At 50.6% G+C, this 17,075-nt stretch overlaps 1 protein-coding gene across 1 annotated transcript; it reads right to left on the reverse strand.

The window, feature by feature from the left end:
• Positions 1 to 1,063: 1,063 nt before the first annotated feature.
• On the reverse strand, positions 1,064 to 15,315 carry TCHP (trichoplein keratin filament binding; the record flags this gene model as incomplete). The annotated part of the gene is made up of 12 exons (XM_080717995.1): positions 1,064 to 1,096; positions 2,454 to 2,597; positions 3,083 to 3,268; positions 4,529 to 4,610; positions 6,002 to 6,174; positions 7,847 to 7,913; positions 8,034 to 8,146; positions 8,852 to 9,025; positions 10,175 to 10,243; positions 12,310 to 12,366; positions 12,939 to 13,149; positions 15,122 to 15,315. The coding sequence occupies 12 exons, from the start codon at positions 15,313 to 15,315 to the stop codon at positions 1,064 to 1,066; spliced, it is 1,503 nt and encodes a 500-aa protein (XP_080574121.1).
• Positions 15,316 to 17,075: the final 1,760 nt, after the last annotated feature.

Genomic DNA, 17,075 nt, shown 5'->3' on the forward strand with positions numbered 1-17,075 from the left:
ATAAGAAATCAGATGCTTTTCCTAATGTGCAAAAACTAGAGTGAAATGGGTAACAGGAGGAACTCTAGATGAAGAAGGGACCCTATCGAGGAGCAATTAAGGTGACCTATCTGCGGGGATGGGAGGGGGAAGAGGGAAACTCTTTAAAGCACATGATATACTTAAACACATCAAAGTCAATCAGGAAGCCAAGCATGGGTAGGAGGGAGGGGGAGGGAAGGGGTTAGGGATTGGGTAGGGGCTGATTGGGTGATGTGTGCATGTATATCTCCACAAGTGTTTTATCCCATTAAGATGTATGACTACAATGCACCAATAAAAATTTATTTTAAAAAATTAATAATTGAAATAAACTACACCAAAACCTACAAGTTTGTTTTCAATAAAATACTTAAATTTAAATGGCAATTTTAAAAACTGAAAACCTGGACTGGGGTGTGGCCCAGTGAAAGAGCAAAGGCCTAGCAGACAAGGTCCCGGGCTCCTAGCATCAAACACAGCCAAAACAAGGGATAAACTAAAAGCCTCTTTCCCTCCTATTTCTAACTAGTCTTCACTAGAGGTTGACAATTAAGGGTGAGTCATGGAATACAACTCAGAGCTCCTAGTATTGGCGCGGGGGGGCGGGGAAGTTGTGCTGGGGATTGAACCTAGGGGCATTCTATACCCCTGCCCTATTTTATTTTTGTTTTTAAACAGAATTTTGCTAGGTTGATGAGAGTCTCACTACTTGCTGAGGCTGTCTGTCCTCACACCTGTGATCCTCCTGCCTCAACCTCCCAAGTACTGGGATTGTAGGCGAGAGCCACCCCCGCCTGGCTTAGCTCTTAGTATTATTTATAAATATGTCTCAAGAGCGCCGTGAACTTGAACCTATGAGAAACCTGCCTGTAAGAACGGCAGGGCAGGGTCTCTCGGCAGGAGCTAGCGTCCTGGTGCTGGGCCCCAATCACACACAGGCAGATCACCCGACAGCACCTGCACCCCAACGCTGACTGGCTTTGGGCGGCCAAGTAGTGAAGGACTCGGCACCCTCCTCCTGTGTACCTGCAGGACCATCGGCTCAGTCCCAAGCAATTCGGGGATGTCCACGTGGCTGAGAAAAGAAAGCAGACGTAAAAGTGATTAGGTCAGCAGTCTCGGGACCACTGGGAATTAGCTTCATTTCAAAGAGCTGAGTGATGATTTTTTTTATAGCTGAAAAACCTTTCACCCTAAGCCATATGTGAGGTGTTTTATAACTTGCCCTAAGAAACATTTTCCAGCTAGCATGGTGGTGCATACCTACTATCCCAGGACTTTGGATGCTGAGACAAGAGGATTCTAAGGATGCTGAGACAGGTTCAAGACCAGCCTCACCAATCCAGCGAGACCCTGTTTCAAAAATAAATAAATAAATAAAAAGTAGAGTTGGGAGTGTACCTCAGAGGTAGAATGCTCCTGGGTTAGATCCCCAGTACCACAAAAAAAAAAAAAAAAAAAGGAAAAGAAACATACATTTTTCTGTGTGCTCTGTGAACCCTAATCGTGAGACACTAATCCATGCTTCAGGAAGTCTAGAAGCTAGGTGTGGTGGTGCATGCCTTTAATCCTCGTACTTGGGAAACTGAGACAAGAGGATAATAGGTTTAAAGTCAGTCTCAGCAACTTAGGGAGACCCTGTTTCAAAATAAAATAAGACTGGGGGTGTAGCTCAGAGGCAAAATGCTCCCGAATTCAATACACATCACCACACACACACCAAAGTTTGGAAAATGCCCTTTGCAGCAAGGTGTGGTGGGGCACGCTTGTAATCCCAGTACTTGGGAGGCCAAGACAGGAGGATCGCAGGTTTCCAGCCAGCTCAGAAACTTAGTGAGGCCCTTCAAAACTTAGTGAAACTGTTTCAAAATAAAAAATAAAATGGAAGGGTGTAGCTCAGAGGTAGAATGGCCCTGAGTTCAATTCCTAGTGCTACAAAAAAAAAAAAAAAAGCCCCACCTCAGCATTCTCTAATGGAGGTGGACAGAGAGAGACCTTGGTCAGCTCCCAGAGCTCTGTGCTCTGAGTGCATTCCACAAGACACAGTGCAAGAAAGATGCACAGACGGGAGGGGCGGAGCAGACTGGGAGAGGGGCGCGGAGGTGAGGCAGGCCAGTGGGCCTCCTGGCCATCTAGCTTCACCCAGCAGCTACGGTCTGGTCCCACTGCCACCTCTCACAGCGGTGGCCCCAGCTCCGGGCTGCACTTTGTCCCCAAGCAGGTCGGACACGACACAGCTCAGCAGTGAGGACCCGAGTCTCAGCTGCAGAAGCAGGAGCACCACCACCGAGGAGCACCTGAGGCACAATGGGGGCTGAAGCACCCTGGACACAGAGCGCTGTGGTCAGGAGAGACGTAGTGAAGGGGAGAAAGAAGCAGGAGGGCAGAGGGAGGCGCAGGTGCGGCTGCGGCCATGCCTGGCAGGCTCCTACCTGGGGCCGGTAGCCTTGCTCCGCCATGGCCTTCGCCTCCTGCTGCAGCAGAGCGTCATGGAGCTGCTCAGCCTGCCTGGCCTCCTCCGCCTCTGCCTCCTCCTGCTGCTCTGCTTCCCAAGCCCGCAGCCGGCGCTCCGCAACCTGGGCACCAGGAACAAAGTCACTGGAGTCAAAGTCCATGGAAAAGAGCCCGACCTTCGGGCAGACGGGAAAACCTGCGGCCCCACCTGCTGCAGGACCCCGCGCCAGGCAGCAATGGCAACGGCCAGTGAAGGGAAGGGGACTCAGCTCCTGGAAAAGCCAGGTTCATGGCCTCCTGGGCCTTGTGCCAAGCTCTTCATGTGGTCGCGTGTTCGGAAGAACATTCCGTGTTATGTATCAGCTACAGAAACACAGAGAACTGCTGCCCACTACACTAGCTGCTTACAGATGCAAACAGCACAAAGAGACAGCGCCCACTAGAGATGGGGGCCGGAGAGCCTTGACACACACTGGACGGGGCCTCTGCCGGAACCACGTGGGGACACCGCGCTCTCACGGAGGGGACCTGAGTCAAGGGCTCTGGCTCCTGGCCTGGGAACACACCAGGGCTACGGGGGGCCTGTTGCCCCCGGACTCAACCCCACCTGGGCTTCCAGCTCCTGCTTCCTGGCCGATTTCAGTTCTTCGCTCTCCTCCTTCTCACGACGAGCTGACTCTCTGGCCTCCTCAAGGTTCTGAATGAGTTGCTCCCTGTGTTTTAGGGATTCCTCTTGTGCCCGTCGGTTTTGTACAATCTTTTCTTGTATTTGTTGTTGCCTCCCCAAGAGAACCTGCCCTCAGCAGAGAGGAAAAAGAGGATTCCTGTGTGAATTTAAGATACCTGTTTTGTGAGACTTGCACAGGCGGCGGCAGCTTCAAGATCCCACGGCACCAGCCCTAAGACACAGCCAGCCTGGGCCACGGTTCAGTGCAGTCCACGCTGGCCACCTCTGCAGCGCACAGGCATTTCCCAGCTGTCTCCAACACACAAAACGCAGGCTGTATGTCACGGAGACAGCTCAGCGCCAAGACATCAAAAGAGCTGGGAGAGCCCTCTAGAGGGGCAGAGAAAGCTTACAGAAACAATCACCCCGTCAGTGGGTTCTGGAAGAAAGAAATCCAAGCCTCGCACGTGACCAGAGTGGGTCATTCTCCTAAACCTCTGGATTCAAGTCTACTGCTCCAAGCAGCAGAGACCAGGCGCTTGCTGTGTGGGGCCTGACCTCAGAGCAGTGTGATAGCCTGTCACCAGCCCAGACTGCGCGGGCCTCAGGAAGCAGCAAGCCAGCAGGCACGCACGAGAGCTGTGCGGTCTGGAGTGGCCAAACTGAGGGGCCAAGGGGGGATTTCAACAGGGCAAATCAAAAGCCACCAAGGAAGAGCTGGCACGCACAAAAGTGAAAATTCACCAACTGGGATCCAGTTTCCCAGGGTTCTCAAAATGCAGCCCACTGACAAGCACAATGTATGACTTCTCATTCTAAAGCACCTTAAAACAGCATCAGTGCAAGGCTGGGAAGCCTCCCCTAGGTCCGCTCTGGCCACCTACCCCAGAAAAACACCCGAAGCACCGGGCGTGCCATGCAGGGCCCCTCACAGAAGCACAGAAGGCCGCAGTGGGGCGGAAGCAACTGTGGCTCACCCTCGGGATGACGTGTTACCATGGCGATGGCCAAGATGCACAGCTATGTCAAACGCCCGACATCGAGCACACGATGTAGATGCGTGTGGTAGACGCTGCGCAGAAGGCAGAGCAAACTGGGGATTCAACCCGGGGGTATTCTACCTCTCAGCTACGCCCCAGCCCCTTCTTTTATTTATTTAGGAACAGGGTTTTGCTAGGTTGCTGAGGCTGGCCTTGAACCTGGGACAACTATCTCGGCTTCCCAAGTACTGGGATTATAGGTGTGCGGCCCCACGCCTGCTTGTACTTCTCAATTTTTTAAAACTTGACTTATATAGCCTGCCACACTGGCGGGCTCCGCCTGTGGCTGCTGTCCACACATCTGCTGGGACCAGTGGCTGCCCAAGTCCCTGGCAGCTGAGATTACCTCGCTCATCAGTCTGTCCCGCGCGCTCCGCTCTCGGGCCCACTCGGCCTCTCTCTTTTCCCACATCTCCTTGGCCTCCTCCCTGGATAAACACAAAGGGATGATAGAGGCTCCGCACCACCACCAGGCAGGGGGACGTGGAGCACACCAGCGCAACACACAGGAAGAGTGTGGCTGGACTTCCCCTTCAGTCACCATGAACTTCTTCAAGATGATGCCTGAGAACAAGACTCTTGGAAAACATTATTCTAGTATTTCTTTTTTGTGGTGCTGGGGATGGAACCCAGGGGCATTCTACCTCCAGATACACCCGCAGCCCTAGTTTCATTCATTCATTCATTCATTCATTCATTCGCAGAACTGGGGATTAAACCCAAGGGCATTCTACCTCTGAGTCACACCCTCAGTCCTAATTTTTATTCTTTATTCTGAAACAGGGTCTCACTGAGTTGCAGTATCACTAAGCAGCTAAGGCCGGCCAGGAACCTGCGATCCTCCTGTCTCAGCCTCCCTAGTACTGGGGTTAAAAGCATGCGCCACCATGCCCAGCTTATTCTTTATTTTGAAAGAGGGTCTCACTAGTTGTTGCAAGTCTCATTAAATTGCTGAGGCCAGCCTCCCAAGTATTGCAATTACAGATGTGTACCACATCTGGCTGAGCAAGTTTTTATTTTTCTGCAGTACTGGGGATGGAACCCAGGGGCATTCTACTGCCAAGCTACACCCCCAGCCCTATTTTTTATTCTTTATTTTGAAATAAGGTCTCACTGAGTTGCAGAGGGCCTCACTAAATAGCTGAGGCTGGCCTTGAACCTCAACCCTCCTGTCTCTTGTCTCCACTCCCAAGTACTAGTATCCTAGCATGCGCCACCATGCCCGGCTAGTAAGTATTTTGTTATCTTTTTATATTTTTGCGCATGTGGTACTAGACACTGAAACCCAGAGTCATCCCACTGACAAGTTACACTCCCGGCTCTTTACATTTATGTTTTGTTTTGAAGCAGGTCTCACAAGGTTGCTGAGAGTCTTACTAAGTTACCAAGGCTGTCCTCAAACTGGGATCTTCCTGTCTCAGCCTCCCAAATACTGCGATTGCAGGCTTTTGCCCAACTCCCAGATCCATTTGTATAGACCCAAGAAGCATGCAACATTTCCATAATTTGTAACCATTTCCTTTCACATTTCTATGACTTGCTGGGGCATGGTGGTGGCGCACGCTTGTCATCCCCGCGCTTGGGAGGCTGAGACAGGAGGATCGCACAGGTTCGAAGCCAGCCTCGGCTACTTAGTGAGGCTCTCAGCAACTTAGTGAGAGCCTGTTTCCAAATAAAATATAAAATGGGTCTGGGAGTGTAGCCTGGAGGTAGAAAGCCTCTGGGTTCCACCCCAGCACCACCAATAAATAAATAAATAAATAAATAAATAAATAAATAAATACAAATTTCTCTGACTTTAGGCGGCACCACGTCTCACCTCAGGAGCATCTGCAGCTCAGCCTCCCGCTCCCTCTCCAGCTGCAGCTGCTCCTCGATGACCCGCTTCGTGGAGGCGGCGTCGGCCAGGGCCTGCTCCCGCCTGGCCAGCTGCAGGCGCTGGGCCTCGTCTTCCTTCTCCAGGAGCGCCTGCAGGATCCGCCTGTCGGCCTCCTGAAGGAAGCAGGTGCAGCCTGGCATGAGCTCCTACGGGAGCCGCTCTCCCACTGACTCTCCTCCGCCCTCCGCACATCAGCAGCGGCTGCAGGGCAGACGTATGACCCTCCCTCACCCAAGACAGAAGAAAAGAGGTCGCACTGTTCCCAGAACAGACCGCAGATAATCAGTCTGGCCCTGCACAGGACTTTTCTCTCACTAAACGGAGGGACCCCTCCCTCTACCTTGTGCCACGACATGCCGAGACATGCTGGAGAGCACAACTTTTGTGTGTGTGTGTGTGTGTGTGTGTACATGTGTGGTGCTGGGGATTAAACCCACAGGTGTTCTACCTCTAAACTATACCCCCAGCCCCATCTTATTTCTTATTTGTAAACAGGCTTTCACTAAGTTACTGAGGAACTCACTATATTGTTGAAGCTGGCCTTGAACCGCAATCCTCCTACTCCCGTCTCCCAAGTACTGGGATCATAGGTGCATGCCACCATTCCCAGCTGGAGAGCCCAGCATTTTATAACATAAATTGAAAGCAATCAACTTTTAAACGATTGTTTAAAAGATTAAAAACATAGACTACAGTGACACAAAGGCAGAGAGATGCTCACTGAAGCTTTAAGGCAAGAAGGAACAAGCCAGGCGTGGTGGTGCACGCTTGTAATCCCAGCATTCAGGAGGCTGAGATCGGAGGAGCGCAGTTTGCGGACAGCCTCAGCTACTTAGCAAAGCCCTTTGCAACTCAGTGAGACCCTGTTTCAAAAATAAAAAAGACTAAAAAATAGGGCTGGGGGTACAGCTCAGAGGTACAGTGCCCCTGGGTTCTGTCCCCAGTACTGCAATAAAAAAATTTAAAAAAAAAAAGGAGCTGGGCGTGGTGGTGCACACTTATAATCCCCGTGCTTGGGAGGCAGAGACAGGAGGATCGCGCAGGTTCAAAGCCAGCCTCGCTGGCTTAAGAGACCCTGTTTCCAAAATAAAAAGTTTAAAAATAGGCCTGGGAGTATAGTACAGAGGTAGAAGGGCTTCCAGGAACCCCAGTACCACCAAAAAGACAAAAAGAAAAACAGTTGCGCTAAGCGTGGCTCAACTCACAAACCCCCCCCCCAAAAAAAGAAAAACAGCTGAAGGAGGAAAACACCCACCAACCCACCGCTCTGTTGGTGTGTGCACGTACACAGAGGGAGCGGGAGGACACGCACGGACACGGACACTGGCCTCTGTGCTGTTCTGCTTTAACTAACAGCTTTACTGGACTATAATGTGATGACTCAACACACGTATACATCGTGAAATCGCCAATACAGTCAGGATGAAGAACCCCCCCCAGTCACCTTTCTGTGTGTATGTAAAGAACGCATTTTTTTCTTAGTAGTGCTGGGAATTGAACCCAGGGCCCCACGCACGTTAAGCACATGCTGCCCCACTGAGGTACCCCCCAGCCTTCACAGTCAAGTACAAAATCCAGCATTATTAACTAACACCGCACTGTACACCGGGCCTCTAGACTTCATCTTATAAACTGGTCAAAGTCTGTACTGTAACCAACATCTCCCTATCCCTCCACCCCTTGTTTTGTTTTAATTCTTACAAGAATACACTTGTGGACTGAGCCGCAGGAAATATTTTCTTCAAAGCGGGGTGGAAGAACGCCCAGGTGCCCATTCAGACTCACCAGTTCCTCTTTGATCTGCTGGGTCCGCCTGTTGAGCTGCGCGTTATACTGATGTCTCAAGAAGCGCCTAGAAGGAGCAAGCCAGGGCTCTTAGCACTTCCCAAAGAATAAGGGAGAAGACCCCGCTCACCCCAGGCCATCTCCGCCACAGGGCCAGGTACGGGGAAGAGCGGGCTCCCACACGCACCCCAGGTCTGCCTTCCGCCGGAAGGCCGCCATCTGCCTCCTCTCCTCCTCCAGCCTCTCCAGCTCCCAGTGCTGCTTCAGCAGGTTGTCCTGCTCCTTCTTCAGTTTGGTGGCCTGTGGTTACAAGAGCAGCCCACTCGCCATGGACTGGAGTCACACCTCCCTCTGCTCCTCATCTCCCTTGCCAGCGGGCACGAGGCGGTGCGGCCCAGCCACTCTGCTGCTCAGCTGCACCTGAGCCAAGGCGCCTCTCGGCAGCTGCACTCACACGCTGGCTCCACTCGACTGACCTTTCCCAGCCCGCGACACAGCAACCGCAGCAAGGCCAGGCGTGAGGGCTGGGCTCGGGCTCCACTCGCACACCCAGAGCTCGTGGTGGGCACTGAGTACCGTGTCATTAAAACATTCAAGCCAGGGGAAGGGAGCGAAGAGGAGGTTAAAGGAGACCCGGCCCGGCCAGAAAGACTGAGCAGCGCCCTCAAAAGACAGCCTCCTGGACCAAACCCGACAGCCAGACCCGCTCTCAGTGGAGAGCTGTGTGCTACGCCAGCCACCGAAGTCGGCTTCGTACGCCGGGCGTCTACATTCTAAGACTCAAAGGTCTCCGAGCACGCCCAAGAGTTTGGTATTCTCTCCAGACTACTACTGTCCTGGAATCTGACACACCACCTAGATCTATTCCATGGATGGAAATACATGTGAGGGAAGAGAGAGCCAGGCTGGGGCTGCGGGGCTCAGGACACCGCTGTGGAGTGCGCGAGCAGCCCAGGACCGCCGCTGTGGTCTGCACCAGCGGCCAGGCGGGGAGTGCGGGCTCACCTCCATCTCCCTCAGCTTCAGCTCCTCCATCTGCTGGAGCAAGGCCTCGGCCTGCAGCCTGTCCTGTAGCTGCCTCCTCTCCTCTGCTGCCCTGATGCGCTCCATCGCTTCCCGACGGGCCGTTTCGTACTCATTTTCACACCGTCTGCTCTCCTGTTCTTCAATGGCTTCGTGCTGTAAGAGGCCACAGAACCAGGGAGTGAAGGCTGCAACACGCAGTCAGCAAACGCCAGCTCCCTGCCTGAGCGGCACGGCGCTGGGCAAGGGCATGTCTTCCTGGGCTCGGCCCTCTCTGTGGGGCCCCAGGGATGATGCAGAGCTCAGGGATGAAGGGACACAGTGCTCAGCACAGGGTCTGGCCCAAGGGAGGGGGATCGATGACATCAGGTTTCTTCCCCCTAAAACACTTTGCCAAATGAACCCAGAGGCAAAGCGATGGGTGCGTGGAGTAGACACTTATTCCCAGAGGTGCTACTGCAAGCCAGGGTTGAGATTTTTTATGGTGTAAATTTCATTAAGAGACTACAGGAACAAAAAAATGTCCTTAAAGACACATGTTCCACCTACCAGCCCCGGTCACTTGGTCTTCCTCTGCCCCAGGAGTGTGAGAGCAAACATTCAGTTTTAACCTGTGGCAGGTTAACTGGGAAAGAACCTGCTCTTTGACCACAGTTAACAACATCAAAACAAGAAACAAGCCAGGCATGGTGGTACACACTTGGGAGGCTGAGACAGGAGGAATGCAGGTTCGAGGCCAGCCTCAGCTACTTAGTGAGACTCTGTTTCAAAATAAAAGAATAAAAATGGTTGTGGGTGTAGGTCAGAGATAGAATGCCTTTGGGTTCAATCCTAATTATGGCAAAAATTAAAATAAAATAAAATAGGGCTGGGAGTGTAGCTCAGAGGTAGAATGCCCCTGAGTTCAATCCCCAGTAATCCAGGCGTGGTGGTGCACACTTGTAATCCCAGTACTTGGGAGGCTGAGACAGGAGGATTGTGTGGGTTTGAAGCCAGCCTCAGCTACTTAGTGAGGCTCTCAGCAACTTAGTGAGACCCTTTTTCCAAATAAAATATAAAATAGGTCTGGAAATGTAGCCCAGAGGTAGAAGGCCCCTGGATTTCATCCCAGCACCAAAAAATAAATAAATAAAAATAAAAATAAAATAAAATAGGGCTAAGGGTATAGCTCCAAAGTAGAATATCCTTGGATTCAATCCCCAGTGCCACAAAAACAAACAAACAAAAACCAAGAAACAAATCCAGAGACATAGAGAAAATCTTGACCACAGCATGTGGGACTATTTCTAGAGTCACATGCCACACCTGTTTTTTCTCTTCTTTCTGCATTTCCCAAGAGTTTATCACGTGCTTCTTATGAAGGTCAGACTCAATCTGAGGATGAGAGGGAAGTATTGTCAGTGGTTTGTGCGACGCTTCACTGCAGGGGACGGCGTGCTGCCCTCTGTGCCACCCCCTGGACGTGACATGTGACCTTCGTGCGGGCTCAGAACAGCCTAGGTGTCCAGTGAGTGTGGGGTGACCCGACACGCACAGCCTGAACAGAGGACGGAGTGCTTCTGAACCAAGCTCAAAGTAACAGAAATGCTTGTCCCACTGGCCCTGGGGTTGAGCAGGAGGTGTGTCAGCAGACACTGACATAGAAATTCAATTTCAAAGGCCATCTCTTATTAGTCTAAAGGTTCAGGCCCTCAGGCTTTGTGAGACAACTGGGTAAGCAACAGACTCAGCCCTGAACTTGGTTCCCCAAAACTTCCTCTGCATAGCATAAACTGAAAACATGCACCCCCATGTCAAACAATGCAATAGGCCTGTAGTTATGCAAAAGAAATATAGACTTAGATTATGCTGGACTAGAAAATTAATCGCAACGCTGTCCAGAAGCTTTTGTTTAGAAATTGTACAGTTTAAACCGGGCGTGGTGGCACACGCTTACAATCTCAGTACTTGGAAGGCTGAGACAGGAGGATTGCATGGGTTCAAAGCCTCAGCAACTTAGTGAGACACTGTTTCCAAATAAAATATAAAATAGATCTGGGGGTGTAGCTCAGAGGTAGAAGGCCCTTGGGTTCCAGCCCCAGTACCACCATAAAAAAAAGCACATTTTAAAATTTCTTTCTGAACTAATGAATGTGAACTTTGGAATGAACAGGAACATTCTGAATAGATTTTCAGAGTAAATTACTTGAGAACACACGGAAGCCGACAGATAGCAAGGAAAAACGTCTGCCAGAAGGTGGTGCTGACCACGCAGCTTATAGGCATCCAGATCCTCCACCACTCAGCAGCCAGAAATTTCTAACTATGAATGCTACGAGGTGCTAAAGGGGTACAAAAATCACTAAGTCCAAACAAACATCCATCAGGAACAGAATTAACTTCCTCCAGCCAATCTCTGCTGAATGATGCCCTGTGGCCAAGATGCCACGTCCCGTGTCACCAGGTCCTGCGGCGGATTTCTCCTCCTCCTGTCGCTGCAGCCCATATCCCTTCAGGCCTTCACCTCCCAGCTGCTGAGCAGCCCTGTACCGGCCTGAGCTCTCCGGCCACCTCCACGCTGCTGCGGAGCAAGTGCTTACAATGCAGCCAGGGCTCCCCGTGCCCTTGTGAACATGGTCTGGATGTCCCCGTGCCTCCAGGGCAAGTGCCATCCACGGTGTGGCCGCATCCATCCTAACAGCCTCCCTCCCTGCGATGTCTTGGCCATGCCACTTGAGCCTCTTGCGACGCCCTGGACTCAATCCATTTGCAGGACTCAGGCCAGAATCTTGCTTGATCTGGAAGGGTCTTTCCTTGCGTCTACGCTGTCAGGCCAAAACGCCAGGTCTTTCCAACCTTCTCCACCCAGTAGCTCCTCTAGAATGCCTTGGTTGGGTGCACTGCCCAGTGGCCCGGAGACTGCACTGGACCACGCTGAGCACAGGCTCCCCGCCTGGACAGCAAGCTCCTTGAGAGCAAGGCTCACACCACCACGCTCTAGACTACGCAGCGTGCTCAGTAACTGTTAGTTTGTGTGTGTGTGTGTGTGTGTGTGTGTGTGTGTGTGTGTGTGGTATTGGGGATGGAATTCAGGGGCCTTATACCTCTAGGCTACATTTCCAGACCTGTTTTTTATATTTTAATTGGAAACAGGGTCTCACTAAGTTACTGAGAGCCTCAGTAAGTAGCTGAGGCTGGCTTCGAACCTGCGTGATCCTCCTGTCTCAGCCTCCCAAGTGTGGGGATTCCAAGCGTGCGCCATCACGGCCGCCTTAGTAAATATGTTAAAAACTGAACGAACTGCTTGTCTGCACCAGGTCTTCTGCCTCGTGCTCTTTTCAAATGACTGCAGGTTCCCTATTATTTCAGTGTATCACAAAATGCAACGCCCCCCCCCCAAAAAAAAAATGGAAATCATTTCACCTACACAGACCAGTCCCTAGAAAGTTCTTGATTTTTACCTCTCTAAGTTTTGGGTTGTTCTTTTTCCAATGTTCATACAAAAGTTTTTCAGCAATCTATCAAGAAAACACAAAAGGGGAAGCCTGGTGTTACTTTTCAAAACCATTTGCACTTCGGAGGGCTTGCAATGGAAGTCAGCTCAGGTGGAGGCGAGAACCCGGCCTCCCGCATGCTGGCGCCGCCCCGCCACTCACAGCTGCCTGCCTTGTACCCATCTAGCGGACCGACGGCACTGCCGTGGCTCTAACGGTGACCGAAGGGGCCCAAATCTGATGCCAGAGATGGCGCCTTTCCAAGGGCTTTCCAGACAGACAGCAGGCTCACAAAGGCAGCCTAACTGTTTTACATAACTACTTTGGAAAATAAAATGTACAAGTCCCAGACCTTGGTGGGACCACAGGCCAGGGATAAGGACAAAGGAGTCAGCAGTACTAGCTTTAGGGGTTTAATGCAGTCATGGTTTAAGGTGCTGACACACCTAAATCACACTCCCTACACAAGGGCTTTGCCCAGCTGCCTCTAGAGTTAACCCGAATCTCGGAGCAGAGTGCTCAGGAAGGGTTCCACGCGCACGAGACTGACAGGCTGGGGAGGCGCCTACTCCACAGCCTCCTAAGGGCTGAGTCACCAGTTTCCTTTGCTCTTCTCGGGCCGATCTCAGACTCCCGTGCCGATCCCGGATTCTTTGCTCCCGCGAGCTCATGCTCAGCCTCAGATCCTCCAGCTCCCTGGCCAGCAGGTCCTGTTCCTCGAGCATCAGCTGCCTGAGTCTCTCCTGGCGCGCTTCCAGGCTCTTCCTCTTCTCCTCCTTCATCTTCTCTCGCTGATAGGCATGCATGCTGAGGGAGAAGGAGCCCGTCACCTATCAGTCCTGCTGCAGTTTCAGGGGGCATTCTCTGCTCTGTAGTGTGAGTAAGAGGCTGAGGCACAGATAGCGATGACTCGGGAAGATGTCCCCAGTCATGTGAAGAGAACAGGTCACAGAACAATGTGCATGTTAGAAAATCTTGATTTTTTTCAGGCATGGCGGCACACAACTCATAATCCCAGTACTTGGGATCCTCCTGTCTGAGGAGGACGGCAGGTTCACAGCCAGCCTCAGCAACTTCAGTGAGGTCCTGTGCAACTTAGTGAGACCCTTTTTCCAATAAAAATTAAAACACAGCTGAGGGCATAGCTCAAAGGCAGGAAGAAAGAAAAAATCTTGGTTTTCCAAAAAGATACAATGGGTTTAGATATATGTGTGATGATAGCAATCACTATTTTTTTGAGCAATCAACATGTGCCAAATTCTATATATATGGGGAGTTTTATATTATTCATCATTTGAATTCTACAAAGCAGGTTCGGTCTGGGTCTGATTTTACTAATAAGAAAACTAGCCAGGCATGGATGGTGATACACACCTGTAATCTCAGCTACTTGGAAGGTTGAGGCAGGGAAATTACAAGTTCCAGGCCAGTCTCAGCAACTCAGGGAAACTCTATCTCAAAATAAAATAACAAGCTGGGCATGGTGGCACACTCTTGTAATCCCAGTACCTGGGAGGCTGCGCTAGGATTGCAGGATCGCAGCCAGCCTCAGCAACTTGTGAGGCCTCCACAACTCAGTGAGACCTTGCTTCAAAATAAAGAATACAGCCGAGCATGGTGGCACACGCTTGTAATCTCCGCGCTTGGGAGGCAGAGACAGGAGGATCGCGCTGGTTCGGAGCCAGCCTCGCTGGCTTAAGAGACCCTGTTTCCAAATAAAAATATATATTAAAAAAATAGGTCTGGAAGTGTAGCCTGGAGGTAGAAGGGCTTCCAGGAACCCCAGTACCACCAAAAAAAAAAAAAAAAAAAAAAAAGAATAAAATAGGCTGGGCTGTAGCTTGGAGGTAGAATGCCCCTGAATTCAAATCTCAATACCAAAACAATAAAGTAAAATAATACGGGCTGAGATGCAGATCAGAGACAAAGCACTTCTTTGCACATGTACCGCCCTGGGTTCAATCTCCAGTTCCAAGTTAAGACAAAAGATACTTAATGAGGAAACAGATTCACTCATACAGTGCCACAGCCAGGGTTTCCATGTACATCTGTCTGACTCCAAATCTTAGGCCTTTTTTTTTTTTTTTTTTTTTTTGGTACAGTGGTTAAACCCAGGGGCATTCTACTCCAAATTACAGCCCTGGCCCTATTTATTGGGGATTGAATCCAAAACCATTCTACCTCTGAGCTACACCCCCAGCCTCATTTTATCTTTTATTTTGAGAGAGCGTCTCACTAAGTTGCAGAAAGCCTTGTTAAGTTGCTGAGGCTGGCCATGAACCTGCAATCCTCCTGTCTCAGCCTTGCAAGTACTGGGATTATAGGCATGTACCACCATGCCTGCCTGGCTTCATTTTACCTTTTTTTCTTTTCTTTTTTTTTTTTTTTTTTTTTTTTTGTGGTACTGGGGTTCCTGGAAGCCCTTCTACCTCCGAGCTACACTCCCAGACCTATTTTATGTTTTTTTTGTTTGTTTGTTTTTAATTTGGAAACAGGGTCCTTTAAGCCAGCAAGGCTGGCTTCAAAACTACGCGATCCTCCTGTCCATGCCTCCCAAGCAAGGGGATTACAAGCATGCGCCACCACACCAGGCTCATTTTACCATTTTCAATGCAAATGCATTACTTCACTGAAAATTTTTTTCCAGTTGGAAAAACATCACCGTGCAGGTAAGCCATGTTGAATGGCAGACCCCTAGCCCACTCTCCCTATGCCCTATGGCCACATCGCCCGACCAGTAAGAGCCCCCCAACCTCTATCCAACAGACGTGGCAGTTACCTCCGCAGGTAGGAGGTTTCGGAGCTCCACTCGGCCTGTTTGGAGCTGCAGAGGTCAGACGTCCTGAAATAGCGGCTGTTCTGTTCCCACTGCTGCCGGAGCCGGGCCTCCTGTTCTCGCCGTCGCTGCTGCGCTGCCTGCAGGTCTAGGAGCCTCCGGCCGCCCCAGTAGGAAGGCAGTGTGGGGAGTGCCATCTGCAGGGACGGCAGTGGCAGAAAATGAGCTGAATACAAAGCCAGGAACCCTCACCAGCCTGGCCTCTTCCCTAACAAGCCACGATCACCTGTTGGTTGCAGATGGGAATCACCTGGTGGAGAAGAAACTACCCACCTCTGGACCCCACTCCAGATCTTCTGGATCACAAAAACCTTAGATCTGGGCCCAGGCACCAGCATTTTAAAAATGATTTGCCACAACCAGGTGTGGCGATACAGGCTTGTAATCCCAGTACTTGGGAGGCTGAGACAGAGGATCACAGGTTCAAGGATAGCTTCAGCTACTTATTGATGTCCTTTACAACTTGGTGAGGCAGGGTTTAAAAATAAAGAATAAGGCCGGGCGTGGTGGCACACGCTTGTAATCCTCGCACTTGGGAGGCGGAGACAGGAGGATCGCGCTGGTTCGGAGCCAGCCTTGCTGGCTTAAGAGATCCTGTTTCCACATAAAAAGGTAAAAAAAAAAAAATAGGTCTGGGAGTGTAGCCTGTGGGAGTGTATCCCGGAGGTAGAAGGGCTTCCAGGAACCCCAGTACCACCAAAAAAAATAATAATAATAAATAAATAAATAAGCCAGGCATGATGGTGCATGCTTGCAATGCCAGTACTTGGGAGGCTGAGACGGTAGGGTTATAGGTTCGAAGCCAGTCTCGACAACCTAGCAAGGCCCTCAGCAACTTAGTGAGACCCTGTTTCCAAATAAAGAATACAAAATAAGGTTGGGGGTGTAGCTTGGAGGTAGAATGCCCCTGCATCCCATCCTCAGTATCACACACACAAAAAGAATAAAAATGGGACTGGGGGTGCCATTTGTAGGGACATTAAAGATAGAGTAGGTTGTCCTAGCCATGCTAGACACACTTTTAATTAAAAGAGAACTTTTAATCTTGCCATAAAGAACAGGGGCAATAATAAAAGGAACATTAGTATGTACTAAACACCTAACATATATGGCTTTTTTCCATTCTTATTATCACCCCATTATCTGGCAGAAGATATTTATTATTTTACTTATTTATTTATTTTTGCAGTCTTAAGGTCTAAGTTGTCAAGGACCTCACTAAATATCTGAGGCTGGCCGTGAATCTGCAATCCTCCTGTCTCAGCCTCCCAAGTACTGGGATTACAAGCAAACACGACCATGCCAGAGGCAATTTAAATTCAAAGAGGTAGCCAGGCGTGGTGGCGCAGGCTTGTAATCCCAGCATTTGGGAGGCTGAGACCAGAGGATCACGGTTCGCGGACAGCCTTAGCTACTTAGTGAGACCCTTTTTCAAAATAAAGAAGAAAAAATAGAGTAGGGGTTGTAGCTCGGAGGTCAAATGCCCCTGGGTACCATCCCCAGACCCGCAGAAAAAGAAAAGAAAAAGAAATTCAAAGAGGCAAGCCGGACGTGGTGGCGCAAGCTTATACTCCCAGCGCTTGGGAGGCTGAGACAGGAGGATCGCGCAGGTTCGAAGCCAGCCTCAGCTATTTAACGAGGCTCTCAGCAATTTAGTGAGACCCTGTTTCCAAATAAAGTATAAAAAAATAGGTCTGGGAGCGTAGCCCGGAGGTAGAAAGCCCCTGGGTTCCACCTCCAGTACCACAAAGAAAAAAAGAAAAAGAAAACGATGCTGAGCCCTTGAAAGTGGACAGCTGCCCCCAGCCACCACCCCTGACCCAAAGGCAGCCTTCACGTGCAGGGTGCAGAGATCGGACAGGGAGTGCGCGCCCGGCCTGCGTCTACGCCGAGGATG

The sequence above is a fragment of the Muscardinus avellanarius genome (assembly GCF_963383645.1).
Source record: "Muscardinus avellanarius genome assembly, chromosome: 21".
Classification (NCBI taxonomy): domain Eukaryota; kingdom Metazoa; phylum Chordata; class Mammalia; order Rodentia; family Gliridae; genus Muscardinus; species Muscardinus avellanarius.